Source organism: Falco peregrinus, chromosome 5 (assembly GCF_023634155.1).
Source record: "Falco peregrinus isolate bFalPer1 chromosome 5, bFalPer1.pri, whole genome shotgun sequence".
Taxonomy (NCBI): domain Eukaryota; kingdom Metazoa; phylum Chordata; class Aves; order Falconiformes; family Falconidae; genus Falco; species Falco peregrinus.
Window position 1 is genome coordinate 7,869,505 of NC_073725.1, and position 21,209 is coordinate 7,890,713.

Consider the following 21,209-nt stretch of genomic DNA (forward strand, 5'->3'; position numbering starts at 1 on the left):
TTTATTCTCTGCCACCCTATAAATCTAAACAGATGGAAGTAATTTTGCTCAAGCTTTATTTCCACAGAAAGGTATCTCTAAGTGAAAGGCTGTTATTACAGAATTGAGGTTTTCACATGTGAACAACTGATCTCTGATAACCAGCCCCATCTCCAATTTCTCCGAACAACTTTTTTTTTTGCTATAAACCACACATAACTAAAACTACAGTCAATACACACTTCGCACGGCTGAAAATGGTTTTGCATCTTGCCTGCCACTGGTCTAAGATCACTTCAGCATAATTACAGTCTGATGCAACGTCAGTAAGTGTGCATCAGTTGGAAAAGTTTTTATTGCCTAATAGCAGGGAATGGTAATAAAGCAGATGTACACCAGGCCACATGACAATGGCAACCAATTGGTCTGTATTTAGCAAAGCAAAGTATTAATGTTTTATAAACACAAAGGATGTTATATACTTTTCTAACAATACAGATGTAAATCTCTGCACAGCATAAGCGCTTCTGCTGATCAACATAGAGATACTGCTGTGACAGGTACTTTGAAGTTGCAGATAAGAGCTCAAGCTGTAAGATGCCAACAAAAATGGAAGTTTATAACGAATCACTGCCAGGCTCTTAAACATAGTAGCACTTGTGGGACTTTCTGTAATATAAATAGTAATTACTTTCAATGCAGAATGTATTTGCAAAAATAAATATACCGGTGCATAGACCAAAACTCACGATTCGGTTTCCTACTTACTAAGTAAACTTTAAAATCTGTAAATTCTAAGTACAACAGACCCCCAAATAATCTTTTGCTCAATACTGCCTAACATGCCCAAATACGTATACATGCACATACACAACTGCTCCAATATACATAGGCAAACGCTACAATCTTAGTGTGAGGGCATCTACCCCGTAGACAATTCAATCAATCTCTCAAGTGACACCCACACGTGCCTGCACACACAAAAGCAGATGTGGCATTAAGATTTACAAAGTTATTGAAACTTTTAACAAGTAAAACGCATCTTTACTTAGCTACACCAGAATGAGGAATAAAGGGGTTTACATATGTTCCAATTCTAAACCTATCAATCAAACCCATGTTATTCCTTTGGGAGCTTATTTACATGCATATTTATCAGCCTCACATGCTAATTCCCTGCTGTTTTATGCCTGCGAGGCATGTTTATGAGTCATAATTGTTGATCTCATTTGATGTATTTCACTGAAGTAAGACATTATTCAGTTATGTGGCCTAATGTCAATGAATTATGATGACCTGATCTTCGAAATGCAACTTGCTCTTTAATTTTTATTAGAGCATAACTTATTCAGAAGAAGAAATACACTAAAATCTAAGATTACATGCTTTTGTAGTCATTTTGCTTAAACATCTTATTTCTGAAACACTCCTCCCTACCCCCAGGCAAAGTTTTAAAAGTGCAATTCATAAACACCAAATGAAAAGAATTTTTGCCTGAAATCAGTACATATTCCTCAGTGTGGGACCTTTTACAGGTGTTTTTGTTTTAAGCAGCCACGAGACAGGCGCTTGGAGCACTGACATACGGTTTGTAAAAGGAAAAAACCAGACCCAACCCAAAGCTCTCAAACTGTGCTTTGCCTCCACTTCATCAAAACTGAAACCAGATGCAGACTTCAGAGCAACTGGTAAATGAGAACTACTAAAGTAAGTCATAAGTCCTAAAACTGACTCATCATCTTTGATGCAAAACGGCGTCAATTTATAAACAGAAAAATCCCTTGACGATCAGAGTAAACACCTAAACAGGGGAATAATTACCAGGTGTCCAAAGTTCATTGTGGTAACCTGGGTTAGCCATCAATGGCTACCTGGGTGGCAAGCCAGAAGGGGCACTAGCAGGTGCCTGAACACGGTGCTTGTACAAATCCTGCTCCTTTCACCAAGACCCGTATCAGTCTTGCAGTGCCTCAAGTAAAATTTAAAGGTTTAAATTACCTTGAAAAATCTGATTAATAACATTTCTCAATAATCATGCCTTTTTTCCTAATGCAATTACAGCATGAAGGAATCATAAAATAACTGCTTATTTTTATTCCCTTGCAGCAAAGACTTGGTATCAGAGTTAGTACCCACGTTGTAGGATCTACAGTGTAAGTTAGTCCTTACACTAGATTAGCAGAAAATTACCACTGTACACGTAATTTACTACATGACTGTCAGATGTCACATCTTCTAATTTAAGATTCAGCATTGTTTTAATGCTAATACTATCATTTGTTATATCTATACCAAAAGTAACTACCAATTGAACAATTGATTTCAACTTCACAAAAATCACAAGCGTTTGACTTCTGTATCTGAGTTAAGAGATTGTCACAGTTAATACAATGTTTAACTCAATATTTACGTATTAATAAAGAAAAACCCCAAATTCAGGTACATTCAAAAGTTTAGAAATGATGTCTCTGAGCTACAGCTTTATCAAGGAGCACAATAATATGCAGAAAAACAGAACTGTCTTCAGCCAAGAAATGCAAATGCCAGATACCAAATGCAGGCTCATTTTTCCATAGGATTCTCAAATTGAAAGTGACAGATATGAGTAAGTGTCTTTGAAATCGCAGAAAATCTGCAAGTATCTTGCTAAATTTGTAATATCTAGAGGACTTGTAGTATCATAAATATATTAATTCCAAGACGAAAAATCTGCAGCTTTTTCATGTCCAGAATTAAATCTGTGTTTTTCATTTATAGCTGCTTTAAAAAAAACAACACCCAAAACCCAAAGTTTTTTTCATGCAAAAATTAAACGTATGAGAAAGAGCCAAAGACCACTTGAAACAGGCTTTATATGCTCATTTTTAAAAGTGCCAAGGAGAATTTAATACAGGGTTTATATGGTATTTTTCCAAATCATAAATTTGCTTCTGACAGAAGTATGTTACAAACCAACTTCTTAAAAAAACCCACAAAACTCAAAAATCTTCACTTGAACAATTAGTTATTCTAATGGCACAGTTACAAGGGTGTAACTTTAGTTCATGCAAATGACACAACTAGAACTGTCATGTGTTCATCATAAACATGAATTTATAAAATACATTAAAATTAATCCTGCAGAAAAGTGTCAATTTTAATTCCAGAACTTTTAAAACATAAGCTGTCTCTGGTTATAGTCACAAGAACCCCAAAACAGAGAGTCTTCCACAGTAAAAGCTCTGATTTACATCCCCTTCTTTCTTTCAAATTCAAATAAGCAAAAGAATCTCATCTGCAAAGGTTTTTGTTTTTTTTTTGAGAATAGCAACAATTAATGCTACATTTTTTCTTGCAATAAAATCTCAGTCTTAGTGTAGTCAATAATGTTATGGCCACCTAGCTGTAATAATTCAGAATGGAGCTTTGTATACTTCTGCAAAGGAGTATTTTCTTTCGTACTTCGATAAACAATGAACCAATATTGGGTCACAGAAGTTTGCAGGTGGCCCTGTGGCTCTAGATGCTTCTCTCTTCCATTAAGATAACATCTGTTCTGGCCACTAGTCAGCAAATCAAATTTGATGAGAATTCTTCTGAGTGCAAAGTAGAAATGCCCACTAATGGACAGATTTATGTTCCATTGCTCCACCCTTTAAATATTTCAAATGAAAGCAAACAAAACCAACAATAGTATCTACAAATATGACTAACATACAGAAAATGTACCCTATTATAATGAAACTCACACATTTTCATGTTATTTAAAATATATTTTCACATGTATTACATGAGAATTTGATCCCTTCGATTGCACTTTGTATTGAAACACTATACAGTTCATTTTTCCTAAGTTTAAATCATTGTTTCCAGTAGAAATCCAATTTCTCAGAAGAAAAGAATTATCACCACCATAAAACTTTATCGGGATGAAGTTTGTGCTTTTTAACTTCTAGGAAGATCAAGAATAATAATTTGTAATGGGATATCAAAATTTTAGTGGAGAAAGTTAGCATAGAGGCCACTTGCTAATATTTTGGTTACATGGTCCCAGTTGTACTAAACTCAACGGAATTTGTTCAAAAATTTGAGTGTGGTCTTCCTATCCTGGAGTTTATGTCTTATTGTTTACCACTCTAGTAACCAAGCAGAAACATTTAACTGCCAGCTCTTCGTAGAGAATTAAGATATTTAACAGAAGAAAAATTAGAGCAGGTTTTTGGTTTGTTTGTGGGGTTTTTGTTTGTTTTTTTCTTTTTCCTTTTTTTTTAAGTGGCCATTACAGTTTACTTACATTAAACTTGATTTTTAACCTTCCCACATACTTTCATACACATGAAATATCTGAGAGAGGGGTGTTCTGTTTACATCAACGGTAGCTGTATGGTAAACACGAAGGTACAACTATATTCACTGCTTTGCAAGGTACATCGAGAAACACGTCAAGCCAGGTAATGCACCCTGTACCAAATAACACAATGAAACAGTAAAAGCAGCAGGTAGCGCTTACTTAAACAACAACAACAAAAAAATCTCTTAAGAAGTTTTGGTATTTTCCCTCTTCTAAAACAGGAGCTGGCAATGCTGACATACAAAATAGTGAAATAAACAAGCATGAACAGATCAACTTTGACAATGATTTCATTAAGCTGGAGTAGCATTTTTAAACGTGTGGCCAAATCATGTTTTAATAGTAACGCCCATATATGTCTGTACTATGCCACCGTTTGCCAAAGTTTAGGGAACAATTTAACAGATCCAAAACACTTTATTTGGTTACTCAAAATACTGAAAAGATGACAGTGATCTGCATCTTCTACAATATTTTTAGTTACCAAAAATACTTTTAGTTGCAATTTCTAAGCTGACAAGAGCTTATTTGTTTTAAATTTGTATACAAAACATGAAAAGATTGAGTGTGCGTTCTGACGTGTACCAAAGTTACTTTTTTTTTTTTTTTTTAAATGATTTATCTACCTGTCTCACAAAAATTGGCTGAAAGAAAGCAAGTGCTGAAGGATGTCACCGAGGCAGTGTCCTGGACCTTGAACGATCTGGGTCCAGTCCTTGGCCCTGCTACAGACTTCTTGTACGAAATAGGCATATCATTTCACCTGCTTCAAATTTCTTTTTTGTACGAGAACATAGTCTAGTTGTTCTTCCTATGGCAGTTATGAGAATTAATTCCATAGCTTCTTTGGTGTATGATACCTTCTAGAAGGACGAGGTAAGCACAGAGATGCAAAACAAACATCCCAAGTCCTGCTTCCCTTTTGAAACAGATCAAGCCATGGAGCATACACTATCACAGGCTTGCGTGATTGTCACAAATAGCGAAAATAAATCTAATTTGCTATACCCTTTTTGTGTCATTTGTACTGCAGCTGAAACATCATAATCACATGATTACCGATGCAGTGATATAAATGCCTGACATGATGAAAAAGCTGAACAGGGATGCTTAAGAATAACTGAAAGATATTCTAGATCTGACAGAGGTGTTCAATCTTGTCATAGAGCGTATAGGTATACGTACAACCATATAAATCACAAGCTTAAAATATTTTGAAACAAAACTTAGCAATAGTTCACTTACACCAAACAAGATTTAAACACAAGCTCACATACATGCATACGAAACATGACGTTTCTTATCCAGTTTTGTTTAGACTTGGGTTAGTTTGCTATTTTGTTGACTGTGAAGAAAGACCAATGAAAACAGAAAGGCTACGCACGTTTCTCCCACTCCCCCCATTTTAGCACTCAATTTTGTTTAGAGATAAAGGCATTCTCCCCCTACCCTGTATATTTAGCTTTTCTTTCAATTATCGTGAATCTTAGGAGTAAAATGAAGACCAGGACTCTTAAAAGTCGGTTATACGCACTCTGCCTCTGCGTGGCCAAATCTCGACACCAAACGCATGACAAACCAAACATTTGAAACCTGAACACTCCCAAAACTGAGGAACTCCAGTCCAGTACCTTGGGCTAAAATTCTGCCCCCCTTAGACAATAAGGGCACTCAGGCTTAGTACCTTTACAGTTAATTGGAACCTAGCCATTCATTCTAATAGGATCAGGTCCCTGACTTTTTCAACATCAAAGAAATATCTTTCAGTTTGCTATAAATTATCTTTCATTTTGCTATAAATAATTAAAGCTGATTAGTAATAATAAGGTACCTTAACCAAAAAGGTAAACAGTGGAGACATTTATTATCAAAGTAAGTAAAGAAAATTAAAATAACCTGCAACACTTTTGTATGTGCAATTCATCAGGAAACGTTGTAAAAGAACAAAAACAAATGTTGGCTCATTCCAGAGGTTCTTTGTCATCATTAATGTATTCAGGTTTTCACAGCTGAATTGCTATACTTTGAAAAGATTTTCATGAAAGGAAACTCAAATTCAACGTTTAAACAAAGCTGTCAGGTTACCAAGATTCATATTTGTTTGTATGTCCAGAAAATGTTTTCTCCTTTTTTTTAAAAAAAAACCCTCTAGGTTAGAAGTATTATTATTGCTTTGCTCTCGATTTGTAAACAACAGAAAAAATCATCTTTTGGTAAGGATCACGTAATTATTTATTTATTTGCTACTGTGAAGCTGAAACCAGCAGTTAGAAATATCTGTTCCAAAGTGGAGGTGAAACTACCTGGTATGGATATTTTACTTCATTACTGGTCCTGTTCCTCAAATTGATACAAATGGCCTCCTTCTGTTTGTGTCTGTCTGCTTGCCTGATCAGTGGAGCTAATTGTCAGAGCTGGGGAGATCTCCTATACCTAAACAGAAGACATGCAGTTTGTAACCTGCTTAATTTGCCTTATGTCCTGGATGGCCCTCAGTATGTTGTTCATTAAAGTATCAGCTGTTTCGCTTGTAGCGGTGGCAACCTAAGCATGGGCCTATTTTTCTTTGTTAAAAGGCCAGATTGTCAATAAATAATATGCATCTTACCAGATAATTTCTTACCACTTAAAGTAAGTATGACGGAACTTTATTTCTCTCCCCGCCCATACCTCTTAGTTTTGCATACCCAAAGAGGACAACGACAGGGGTACCCAAGGAGGCTAAAGACTAAGGCTCATTAGTCGATCAGAAGACTAAAACTGAAGCTTTGCAGTATCATGAGGCATGTAAGTAGGTTGAACCCCTCCCTTTCTGAAATAAGGAATTCCAGTTCCCTCTACATGTCCACATATATGAAAACCAGGAAAGATCCCATCTGTGCTGACATATTTCTGTTATACAGAGCAATCAGTTTCTAATACAATCAAACCTGTGGCAGTTAAACTCTTTCAAAATGTTTCAACTTACATTTAATCTCGGATACAGAAGTCTGTCACATCAGCTAGCGGCATGCAATTCACAGACTGCTTTACCAAACATGCTGGCCTCAGCTAGAATTCTGATTAACTAGTCTTTTATTATACCTATACAAGTATGATCAAATTGTACTGTTCAGTTTTTTTAAATTAAGAGAATCTGCCTTTTCGATATGTAGGAGATATAGCCATTTAACATAATTTGATCATTGCTTGGAAACACTTAATATGTGAGGTGTTTACGGGTAGTAACCTTCATATTATATTTTTGTATCAAGTCTGAGTAAAATATTCAACGAATGCTTCCATTCTTATCGTTGGCTTCCGTAAAACTTCTAATAATAAGCTAGTTTTAACATACTCTTAATTACATTTACAGAGGTCGTATTAAAAAAGATTATTCTGTTTTAATTTTGCTGTTCAGTAGGTTACTATAGTTAAAATGGAAATTTCTGCTTGGTACTTTAAGCTCTTTTAAGCATGTAAAATTTAGTAAAAAAATCATTCTTTTTCATTCAACTTGTATCATTTCCTTTTATACCACATGTATTATATTACAGGCATGCTAGGGAGCGAGATGGGAGCCAGCTAGTTGAGCTTTAACCTGCATTTGGGAAAAGCTAGGAAAAGAAAAAGAAATGCTGAAATCAGCTTTTCCCGACGTGGGGTCACAAGGAGTTACTAGAAGAACGACACGAGGCTGACAAGGGATTTATGCCAGTATTTGGGCAGGGCTGTATCTGGAAACAACTGGAATCTCCCAGCTGAGGTGACTGAAGCAAGGTAGCGTACCAATGTCATTAGAGAGAAGGAACTTACCTCCATACACCCATCTAGAGCAGAATTTTCAAAATTAACGATTTAAGTTTCTTTTAGATCGACAGGCATTGCTGCCCAAAATTACCAGCCACTGAGGGCAATTTCCCTACACTGCTCGTGCTCGTTACCCATGCCACAGTATAACCTCCAAACTGGAATGAACGTAACATGCAACTTGTGAGGCCACCAAAAATCCTGGAGTTACCAATTCTAAAGAGGAAACTCCAACTCTGGAAGCTGGTAACCCCCAGGACTGTATCAGCTACTCACATTTTCTCCCACAGCTGAAGTAATTTAGAATCTTCCTGCAGTTTCTAACTACAAATCTGTAACAAGGCACTGAAACCAAAGGGCGCAAACCCACAAATTTCTAAAAGCATTTCAACACCCGCACAAATACAGTTTTTAAAGGAAAAAGTATACTGTGTGCTAGCGATTTTCAACTAACTTTTAATAAATTTATTTTATTTTTCAACTATTTTTCAACTACATTAAATAAATGTACTTTTAAACATGCATAGCTTCTCTGTTAACTGATCTCTTAATAACAATGTATTTCTAACACAGAAAAGAGAAGAGAAAATGAAGAGTTGTAAGGAAGGAGCTAGTGACGGGCTGAGTTAGCTCAAGACATACCGTGCTGCTCCGATAGCCTTTGTCACTACAATCCTGTTGCTGCTCAATTAAAAGCCAGCTGAACAGTAGTTATCATTAATAAATGAATATTAAAATGCTTGTTATGTCAGCATATGGTGTTTGAAGATGTAAAAAACATTCTTGCTTTTTTCATCCAATACGAAGCAAGCCAGACTGAAGACAGCTCTTTCTCCTCTAGCATACCTGTGCCTTCCATGGAAAAGCCAAGCCCAGGAGGAAAAGCACAAGGGTTTTGAGTAAGGACCACTAGCAACCACTGTGCTGGTGGGGCACACCAACACTTTCTGCCTAAAGGGTAAAACTTTTTTTATATATATATAAAATATACACAAATATATAAAAATAATTATTTTAAATTTTTTTATATATATATATATATATTTATATAAAAAAACCAATGCAGGACAGACACACGGCGTTCTCAGGGCCTGGTGCAAACCGTAGCCTGAAATCCCAAAGGCATCAAAAACAATCAGAACCCTCAGCATCTTCTGTTCCAATATAACGCCAAGAGGTTCTCTGTTCCAGCCTTGCCTTTTTAATGAAAACACGAAGTAGTGTGCATATTTAAAAGGACTCTTAAAAACACAATGCTTTACTTCATTTACATGTCCCTCCCTGGAGAGAAGATGAAAGAGCACATATTACATGACATACATGACATCATACAATACACTATCAAAAAACATTTGATAAGAAGTAGTAAGACTTCAAGTATTCACTCTATTTGCATCCTCATTTGCTTTTACCTAGGAATGTACTTCTCACACAGAAAGGTCTGGACCTCTGTGGTTGTTTCTTTTAAATGTAATCATGGAAACGATCTCTGTAAAAACAGTGACAGCTACACACCATACAGGGCAATCTGCATTAGCCTTGTCTCCCTGGCTGAAAGGGGTTGTAAGGGCAAAACCCCCCGACTCGTAACACTGAACAGTACTGACTGATTAGGAGGTAATACAATTTTCTGACATCAAAAATTCACTTAACCCTGAAACGAATGCGAAAGGATGCACCCAAGACCAACGCAGTCCCATGTGAATTACACTTAAGATTTGGGGAAATTATCTGATAGCACATAGGTCCTGTTAGGTCCAGAGAAGGTGGCATTTACTTCATTAATTCATTCCCCTCTGTCTTCTGCATGTTTTCTGTATAACACTGATATAAACCAGGTATCTCATACTCCATATTAATTATAGTTCTACATGGTGATACTTTCTACCGATCAGGGTTATGAGGTTAACACCAGAACAGCAAAATTCTCCAAAGACAAGCAATGGAAACACACAGAATGGGCAAAATGGAAATATGAATGTCCTGTTACGGCCTCTCATGTTTTTTCATGGCTGCCTTGAGAATCAGGAGGGATGCAACGGTAAGTAAGTATGAGGTGGGCAACTGATCTGTCTCAGCTGGATTAATTTCAGTCACACACTCCAGCAGTTATCTTTGTCCTTCCAGCTACATCAGCCTTCTCCGTCCTCACCACCACCTATAGCCTTTAGATGTGAAATATAACCCCCCAAACTCCAAATCTAAAACTCAGACCCATTAAAGGTTTCCCCTTTCCTTCTATTAAGAACAAAGAACACATTACATTTTTCTATGTGAAGTATACTATTAAATAATAGCTTGTACACTAATTAAAGCAAATGTAATCGTGAGAACACACTGACATTGTTAAAGTAAATTACCCAATTCGTTAATAGTTTCATTTCAAGTGACCTTAATTGTATTAATTGTGATATTGAGCAAATTAAATGAAGAGTATTAAATGCATTGTTCCAGTCTGTCTTTAGAGAATCAACTTTCTCATTACATCAATGAAATGGGAATACTACCTAATGTGCTCTTCAAAACTTGTTTCACCATGTTGTGAACACTGCAAGTTAGAGCAAAAATCTACGGCAGCTCAGAAACAGTTAACCTAGTTATCCCATTTCAATGTAATATAAACCTCAGGCAGTTGGAAGTGAACAAAATAGTTTGTCAGCTGCAATAGACAGGGAGAAGGTAGAACAATGTTTCTGAAATTTCTTTTCATATATACAGGGTTTATAAAGTCTCTGCTGAAGACAAGAAAAAATTCATCAGTTTCTCTGATAAAGATCTGTATTTCAGAGGGAATCATTTAAAAATATCCTTAAAATAAAATGAACTATATAATGAAGATTCTTAGAACAGAAAATGTAGCAAGATACCATTGACTTACTATAGTCAAAAGGAAATGTAACACTGCACGTATACGTACATGCATGTAAAACACAAGCAGATCCAGAAGAGATAATAAAAGATTAAAAATTCTTATAAAGAACTAAAATTTTCCACCTGAAGTATCAGACTGCAAAAGTGAGAACCCCTGCTACAAATTTCTTACCAACTATTAAAAATGCTATTTTAAAAAGCATATATGAGTGCATATATGCAATGCACAATTCTCGATCTTGAAAAAAATCATACAGCAGGAAAATGACATCAGCCAAACCAGTCATCAGAAAAAGACTGAAATACTATCTTACCCGTTTATTTGGAATATTTTAAAGGGCTAGAAAAAAGATCTTGACTGTCAATTAGTTAACAGCCTATCCCGATTTTTTTAAACTTGCAAACAAGCACATTCTCATGACTCATCATAACTCAAGATTCAAAGTTCGTCAGATACACAAAATTTGGAGTGCTATGAACACCCAGATCTTTCTCCAAATGACACTTACCTCATCTGTAATGCTCTACTATTTGTTCAACCAGGCACTTGTCTCCTGCCGAGCATTTGCAATATTAACCCTCACAGCTGCTCCTAGTGAACTATGTCTTGTTCTTCCCAGGCCACTTCTCCAAAATCTCAAGAATACTGTGAATTATGTGTCTGCCCCTCCATTGTCGGGGCAGCCGTGTCCCCAAAAAACTGTTTTCTCTCTATAGCTTCACTGAGATTTTAATAAAAGTCCTGAGTACTACTAGGCTCAATCAACAGATTCCTGGAATCCCACCCAATATATCCTTCCAAGCTGACAGCAAATGAACAAGAAATAGTCTATGCCTGCAGTTTTCCAACCAGCTACACTTGACAGCAATCTATCTAGTTCTGAGATTTCTTTTATTTCATGAAAATGCCTTGTGAGAGAATTTCAAAACTGCAGCTGGACAGGACATCTCCTGGTTCTCCATCAAGTTTTGGTATCAGCACCACATACTAAAAATACAATACTTCACATAGACAAACAACTCTGACTAGCTCTACGAATGATTATTTATTTTCAGCATCCTTATCAAAGCGCGCTTTATTTTTATAACCTTATCTCATTTAAGACTTCCATCACTTTGTCTCCAAAGTAATACCTTGAGCATTCAGCACCGCTTCAAAAAATTATTCAGATATCCTCATATTCCGTAATATTACACAGAACACCTCCGACTGATGGACTACCTCTCCTCCATATTTCTACGAAGCATGATACAGAAGACTTTTAAATACAGATTTTCACCAAGTTGATTGTACCATGGCTGAAAGTTGAGGCCAACTTGAAAAACCTTGTCTCGAAATACTTTTGTGAAGACAATGAAGGACGGACTGCATGGACAGGAATAACTGTATACTTGGATGCCCAAAGACCTAACACCATCTAAGTATATGCTTTATTTAAAATGAAATATTAAAACTTCCAAGACTTATTTTGGATATATAAAGTTTCAAATTAAAATGCAGCATGTGTTTCACAGTAAAAAAACCCTATGAAGATGAAATGGAAGCTTTATATAAAATATTTACATAGATAGAACATAAAAAATGTACCATAGTTGGTAACCTTTATGACTTGGGGAACCATGTATTTACATATCTTTATCTTCGCATGTGCGTATGTATGTGTTGTGTATATATTTTTAACAGTTGACAGCTGTTTTAGAGCATACAGAGATGCCAAGCTGAATGAGGGTCTTGATTACTTCAAGATTAGCTATCTAAAGTTTCTATTCATTTTAAGTGTTGTTAGTGCGAAGAGTCATTAGTCACTTCCTTGTCTCATAGAACATCAGCATACATTTACATTGTTAATGAACATTTGGGGTAAATGAATTAATGGCACTTTTAAACATCAATTCAATACTAATAACTTTGTATGTCATAGAAATGTTAAGGTTGGGATAAAAATGAGAAACCTTTTCAGGCAAGGTAACTAATTGCTTCTGGGCACAATAAAGGGTAAAATTAATTTACAGTGGTTTTTTAACAGGGTAAAAATCTTACCTTTTCTTGATACAGCGTTGAGAGAATTAAGAGTATTTTATTTTATTTTTTTTTTTAAGGAAAAAATATCAGAAGAAAATGCTTATCTTTTTCCTGATTGGGGTAGACTAAAAGCAAGCTATATTTCCTCTGGAAAATGGGTATTATTTTAGGTTATTGCAAAAAATTATTTTCAAGTCTCTAAAAATATGTACAAACTAGTTTATCAAACTAAAATTGATCCATATCTTTAAGATGTCAGATATAATAAAGGAGGAACATTGACCTAGAAAAGGTATTTCATTTAATCAGGAGGTGTTAAAATACATCCCCCTAGATGTTCATTCTCATTTTCTAACATTGAAAAAGCTTTATAAACCAATGAAGAAACAAAGAAAAAAACTGGCTTGAACGGACAGTGTTTTACTAATCTATTTTAAACCAAAACATCAACTTCTTATAAATTGAAGTAATAAACCTAACCAAAACTTGACATAGCTCTTTTAAATAAGCACTAGTAAACAGAAGACAGACAGATACAGCCACACAGAGTAGTTGATCTGGGTGAGGGACTTCAGAAATGTGACAAATTTTTTCAACTCTGTAATTTAAAATAAATTTTTTATTTTGCCCTCCCGGTACATGTGTTCAATGACTGGAAAATTACAGGTAGTTAAGGTGCCACTGTGTATAACAGAGTACTTGAGGAATGTTTTCATGACAAGGACGAGCTTTCTCGTTAAGCTTATCACTTTCTTTGAACCAACTATACTGTCACTACCAGCAAATAAGTAGAAAAGACAAGCAACACAGACATGCATTGCATTATGCAAGCAGTTTGTTCTCACTGTTCATTAGAGTCTTCCAAATACTGCATTTAATTAATTTACTTTAGGTTACATAGTAATTTCTACCTTTAAAACATGTTAATTCTATCTCAACTTCCATTTTTGTTTCAAATAAGAATATAGGTGCTGAGTCAAACAACATCAAAAGGAAAATCATCCCTTTTACTTGCAGAATCTCATCCAAGATAATATAATGAACTTTATGGCAGAATTAAAAAAAAAAAAAAAAAAAAAAAGAAGAAAAAAAACCAGGAAAAAATCCCTAAAACCAAAGCAGTGTTAAGAGCCCATGCTTGAGAATGTAACATAAAGCCATGCTGCATTTCGATATTCTTACGCTGAAGTCAGTGTTTGGTTTATGATTAAAAAAGGATGACAGCGCATTAAACATTTGGCTAATGTTTCTGTCTGTAATTGAAAGTTGACTTTTCATGGTTTTCATTAGTGTCAGTGTGTTCTACACATACTCTGTGAAACGTTCTTTAAGTTACTCTGTTCAACTTCATTGAGAGAATTAAACAAATTTTGACAGGTGCAGTTATCATGACACAGTTATATAAGGTTTTTAAGGTATAAAGTCAAAAATGTACAGAAATGCAGAACTCACCTTCCCCTGGCTTGTTCAAATAACTCTGCAAGGGATCAATGCCTATTTCTTGTTCCTCTGTTTGCAAAGGGTGACTGGTTTCAGACACAGAGTGATACATACTGGCAATGCAAAGGTAGTAAATTCCAACTGAAGGGTACTGATCTGGAGGGAGAAAAAAAAAAAGAAAAAAAAAAAAAGAGAAACAAACAGTGCTTCTTTAGCTGTTTTTCATTCACACAAGTCAAGAGCACAAATGCTAAAAACCTCTCCTCATTGTTCATAACATCACCATTAATTGTCTAATAGCAGAAAAATAGTGTTTCCATTCACATTTTAATATTTGCAGTCCAAAAGAAGTGTTATAGCACCTCCAACTGCAAGTGAAAGTGCAAGTGTGGTTTTGACTGACTAAAGTGAGGGAAGAGCCTCCTCCCTTCCTTTTTCCAGCTTCCCCAACTCAACTTTTAGTCTGATTCCAGGGAGAACCGATGCTAGTCCTTGGGGATGATAAAGATGACAGAGCAAAGCTGAGCTGAGACCCACCTTTATCACTCTTCTGGACTCAGGACCTCTCACCTAGAAAAACTTCCTTTTAACAAGTTTTTCAGAAATCACAGGGCAAGTATAAGAGAGAGAGGGACGTAAACACATGCAGAAAGAGAGGATGACATAACACTGACTGTTATTATGGCCAATTTTGGTTTTACCAAGATGAATATTAGTTTTGTACACATACAGTGTTAAGGAGGCATTTGACTAAAGATAATCAGCTAGCTAGTGACTGTTTACAAAGATGACCTTCCAACAATAACAGGCAAAAGGGGAGAAGGCCCAAAACTGAAAACCCAGGAAGCAGGTGAGATGGGTTCTTTGTCACAGGCTACTAAATGGCATTCACATCGCTATCGTGTCACTGAACGAGAACTATTGGCCGCAACAAATAAGAGGATGCCAACGAAAGGGTGAAAAGCAGATGGTGTTATGGCCAGAGCGGTAAGAAGGAAAAACGACCTTTCCAGTGCATTAACAGCACAAGAGTACATTTGTCAAGACGGCATTTTGGTCGCTATACAGCAATTTATTAACTAGCAGCACAAAAGAACTACACCAGCCAAATAGGTTTGATTCGCCCAAGCAACACTAAGTAGCTACCTCCAATTGCCAGCTGAGTTTTAAATATCACTTACTGTAACTGCTTAGTTTACAAGCACCATAAATTTCTAACTCCAAGAAAATTGTATTTTAAGAAAGGTATGCACCTATACTTTCAGGATTGGTATATTATTGATTTGGTAATCACTTCAATTAGGCTTTTCCTTTGGTTCTTACAAGGCATGGCATTGACCACGGATTCTTTATACCTTCTGTTTAGTGTCAACAAATGAAAGGGGACTGGGATTCTTAAGACCTTTCTGGTTTTATACACTATTCATCTGCTTCATTTTCCTACTAAGTTAGGTGAAAAAATAAATACACTGAATAAGAAACAAAGCCAGTTGGGTCACTGTTCAGCATTTCCTTCAAACCGATGCACCCAGGCTGCTTCTGAAAGGATACTCTCTCAGCTGTGGAGTATTTTGTCCTTTCTTTGCCCCAGCACCTGTGTTAAGTGTGGTGCTGAAATGATCACACCGTCTCTCACTATTTACCTAGAAGAGAATACCTGAAGCTGTCGGGAACAAGGAGCCAGGAGCTGAGGGGAAGCAGGACTGCCTGCTTTTGCAGTGGTACACTTTTATGTCAAATTATTACAAACATATGATAAAACACACCACTAAAGCACAGAATTGCCTTGAACAACTCTTTGTACTAGCTCAACACAACTTATGATGAATGCAAGTATACATCATATGTTTCCTATGCAATTTATAAACCGTAATCATGAAAGATGCATGAATGATAACTTGGAGAAAACTTGCTAGCCACTTAAATAACATATCAAAATTTACCTGCAGTCTTATGGCTACATAATATAGACACGTTTATGACTACCTGATATCTTAATTAAATATCTAAATTTAATACCTTAAATGAACAACTTGGAAGAACGGACTTTAAAAAACCTGACTAAACAGACAAAAAAACCCCATCCAACTTTGCAGAAAGAGATGTTTATAATTTTTTCCTGCTGGAATTTTAGTTGCTGCTCTTGTTCCCTTTTGCTGTGTCACTGTAACTACCTTTCTACTGATCTGTTCGTCTTCAAAAATTTACCAGCTTATTTCAAACTGTGCTGCCAGAGTCTAACTTTCTATTTTTATGGTCCTTCAGATATTACTACACGATCTGACCAAGGCACAATGCTGAGTGCCTTTCAAACTGAGAATAAAGCACCGAATGACCTTACCAGCCTTTGCAGTTTTAGCGGCTGCCACTTAGTTAAGACACAATATGCTTCAGACATACACTGTCTTACATCCATAACACAGTATGAAATTAGTTCTAGTAAGTTAGTTCTTCTGTATTCTTCTGTTCCGTATCCACCTTCTCTTTTTTTTTCTAAATATTCCTCAAATGCCATGCCTTTACAACATATAAGAGCCACAATTTACTTTACAGACATTTAGAGCAGTTTTAAACAGCTGAATAGATTTACTTCTGATATTCACACAGTGATTTAATCAGTTCCTTGTGTTTGTTTACGGATACATTTGATTAGTGTTAAAAAAAAATCACTACCTATTAGTCTTGTCACTCCTTAGTCCAAGCAATTTTCTTTACAAGTTTATACTTAAGTTCTTTTCAGCTCTTCTACCAAAGAGCAAAGAGAATTATTAAACAATTATGATTACACTTGGAATCGTACTCTGAGACAGATCCATTCTTTACAGGTTTGTGGTTGATTTGTAACGACCTATAACTTATTGTTCATATTAAATAAGAAGCCATTTTAAAATTCTCAATGTGAAATAATACAAATGTTATAAAAATCCAAAATCCAATTATTAGATTACAAGACTCAATACTGTGTATCCAGTTAAACCCTAACATCTCGGTCAAAGCTAGAAGTGACCCTTTTATCTATAGCTTTTTTTTTTTTTCCCCTCCAAAGATGGAGGGCTAAAAAGCCCAAAGACCAGGCACCTTTCCCAGCACTGGGAGTTCAACTATTCTTTAATACACATGAAAAAATAATTAAGGCTGCGTATGAAACATTTATCTAGTTAGGGGAATGAAAACAGACACTAATCCACCCATTAGCCTAAGGAAGAGCCAGATGCATGCACTCCTTGCCTGGCTGTTCTCCACAAGTAGATGAGCAGGGGAGCCCTCACGCACCGCTGAGGGCAGCATCCCAAGTCTGCTCCACACCAAACCACCCCCACCGGGGGGATCCAGCCTGTCTTCAGTAAAGTCAGCTTGTCAGTACATCTGTGACCCGTCAGCCCAGTTTCTCAATGGAGACCAAAAATCCCTTAAGGTGGGTTTAGGGACTCCAACATAGAACCCCACTGGATATTAAAGGGACTCTGTGGAGATACTTGCTTACAGCCACATCATCCTCTCTCCCCATGACCTCCTCCATATTCCATTGGGAATAAAATACTAACCTGTTTCCATTAGGAAAAATTCAACTCCTGTTTACTAACATCTGTATTACCAACAACCTCTTTCCGCACAGCAGGGATCAAGTACTTGTTGCATTAGACAGTCTGATTTAACATACCCATTCTAATTCAGAGGACTTTTCTTGTTCTCAGCAAGTACTTAGCTTTGAAGTCTGCTGCTTCTTTTTTAGACATGAGGAGGTCCGTGCACCTGAGACTTTACAAGTTTTTTTGCCTTCTGTATTAGCTGCTCTGACATATTATTTCTACCACCTCTTGCCATAAATGAGTCGTTCTCACACAGTCATGACTTCATCAGCATTGCCATTCCTCCTGTATAGAAACCTGTGAGTTTGGAATGCTTAAAAAAATTCCATTTAAAACATTAAAAATGAAAACCACTTCTTCAGCAGACTGTCAGTGGCAACAGCCTCAACTCAGTCATACTTTATCTTCCATTAATATGTCATACCTATCCAGCTAGAAATACAAGACAAATAAAAATTTAAGTGAGAGATACTTCTATCATTAGCTGAACTACCAGCGAAGCACCAGTCAGGTCTGGACTGGAGTTGGGCAAAACACAACAAACCCAGGTATTACCCAGACATAAAGGTATACAGCTATAACCAGAAATGTACAAAACAGCAGTCATCTGCAATAGGATTATAATAAATGTTCACATAAGAAACTGTTTATAGTAACTGTTCAGTTAGAAAATGAGAAATTCAAAATAAAAACAAACTTTACAGAGTTCTTTTAGCAGTGAGACTATTCACTGCCACAAGAGCAAGTGGCAAGACTGCCCTAATCTCAAAAATTGCGGTAAATTTGAAATCAGTATTTCATAAGCAAAACATAGCACAGTTGAACATGAATACTGTACCTTATTTCAAGTCATAAGACACTCATCTACCTCTGCATTTGCAACAGATACTGAATATAGATATTCAGTATTCAAAGGAGCAGTTTATGGATAACAAGCATTGTTTCAAAAATAGTTACTGAATTATTTCAATTAAAAAAAACCCAAAACAGTTCATCTAAATTGTTTCCCCTAATCATCAGTGTTTATATAAACTTCCAAAAATAATTTCTTCAAACTACGGAACACACCAAAACAGAAAAATCAATGTTTAAAATGCAAAGAGTATTCATATAGTTTGGGCAAAATTAGAAAATATAACCAATCTCACAAAGGATATTTTGAAGGTGTAACTGAGTAGATGAAAAATAATTAGGCAATTCTGAGCTTTTCCAAGATCCATTTCCCCTCCCTTCCCATCCCCTGGCAGTGAACGAGAGGGACCGCAGGCTTGCGGAGGTGCTTAGGAGCAGGGCAGAACAACGGCACAAATGGCAGGACTTGCCCCACTGCTGCTCTCTGACATGCCCTCATCCACAATCGATCAAGCAAAAAAGCAAAACATTTTATGCTTAAAGAAAGGAAAAAGAGAACCCACTAACTTCGAGGAAGAAGCTGAACAACACTGTTTAATCTTGGATATGCCACAAATAAAATACAGTTCATATCAGGACCAGCAAAGCTACGGGAATATGACATTTCTGAAAACTACTGAAGCATATCAAAGAATGTAAATAATACTTTGTATTCATTCTATTAGACTTTATCAACCACCTTCTCCAAATTATCTTTGGGCCTTTATTTCACACCATATAGCAAAGTTTACCATTTTAATTACTTAAATTGATGACAAGTAGAGGAAATACTTGTTCAGCTAAGTGATAAATTAGCTGCCCTGTGAAGTCAAATTGATTAAAACGAACTGACTAAAAGCAAATGTCTGATATGGTAATGGTCTTATGCACGTTTTGTTAAGTTTGACAGCATCATGTTATGAGGGTTCATAACTCTGCCCCTCATTTGCAGCTTATGAAGTAATCAAGCATGTTAGCACACAAAAGTGAGGATTCTCCAGAATATGAAACTATTTTCAAGTAGATAAGGAATTAAGTATTAGGAGAATAAACGTGCATTGTGTTTATTTAAAGGAATGAAGTACAGATGACTTGCAAGTAATCTAGAAACAGTTCTAGACCCTGAGTTTTCTTTCACTGGCCACATCTCCTGGGCCTTAAAGTATTCCTGCTAAACTAGGAAAGGAAAAAATTAAGTCATGCTTTCTCTGAATAGAGGGCTGAGCAGGAGACAGTCCTGAGCACAAACTGTGGAAAACAAGGACCGTTTGGTATCTTACAAGCTGGATACCTTTCACTAAGACACTCATTAATAGGCATTTTTACAAATTTTGTTCCAACCTGTAATATCCACTGCTTTATTCTTTGCTCTGGGAGCGATTTCCACCCAGGCCACATGGACCACCTGTCTCATAGCACTGAGCTCTTCTGCCCTCCATCACTGGAGCCCAGTTATCACCAGCGCCATTTAAATACAGAAGATACTAGATCAAGTGCGTCAAAAAATAAACTGCAACAAAACCCCACCAAACTCAACCCCCACCTCCTACACACCGGTTTAAAACGAGCTAGGGTTCCTACTCAGCCACTTCCACAGGTGGCCCACCATCCACTGAAGAAAGATGCCTTAGAAGGAACACTTACTAACTCAGAGGAAAAGCGCACAATTTGACAAAGCATGGATAGCATAAAGCAAGTCTACGTTCTTCTAGAAAATGTATCAGATTATGTATCATTAAAATAGAATGATGCAAACATAAAAATAGACTGACGTGGTAGAGCAGATTAACGTTAATATCAGCTGGGGTCCAGAACAAAACAAACAGGATCATGCCACTGAGGGACAGGTTAACAGCCAGCGAGTCTGATGATCATGAAATGCAATTAATTTTGTCCTATTTAATAACATTTCCTGCATTTTAGCTTCTGCCTGTCTGATCTTTAATAAAAAAAACAGAGTTACATTGGACTTTAAATAAGTTAATTAAGTATTAAAATCAATCATGTGAAAGTCTTAATATTTAATATTGTTAGATGGTATATCAAAGTGCTTTTATTATTTATTTACTCCAAACCTTTCCAGAATACTTCATGTGGCAACAGGGGGTCTGTATCTCACAAGATAAATGCATTTACAATGCCAAATAAATTATATATAAAAGCATTTGTCTTAATACATGTCATTCAATATTAAATATCACCCATTGGTACCACCCTGAAACCCTAATCCATTTTTACCAACTGCACATTTGTATTATTCAAATGTTGTCTATTAAGTAGTTGTCTCAAGAGCCAC

The 21,209-nt window shown here is 36.2% G+C and overlaps 1 protein-coding gene across 4 annotated transcripts in view; it reads right to left on the bottom strand.

Moving 5' to 3' along the window:
* Positions 1 to 21,209, bottom strand: part of TBC1D5 (TBC1 domain family member 5) — a 326,048-nt gene that overhangs the window by 178,902 nt on the left and 125,937 nt on the right. For all 4 annotated transcript variants that reach the window (XM_055806534.1, XM_055806535.1, XM_055806536.1 and 1 more), the window contains one exon: positions 14,445 to 14,588. In XM_055806534.1, the coding sequence (XP_055662509.1) occupies positions 14,445 to 14,588 (144 nt within the window). Of the gene's footprint in view, positions 1 to 14,444; positions 14,589 to 21,209 lie in introns of those variants that run through there.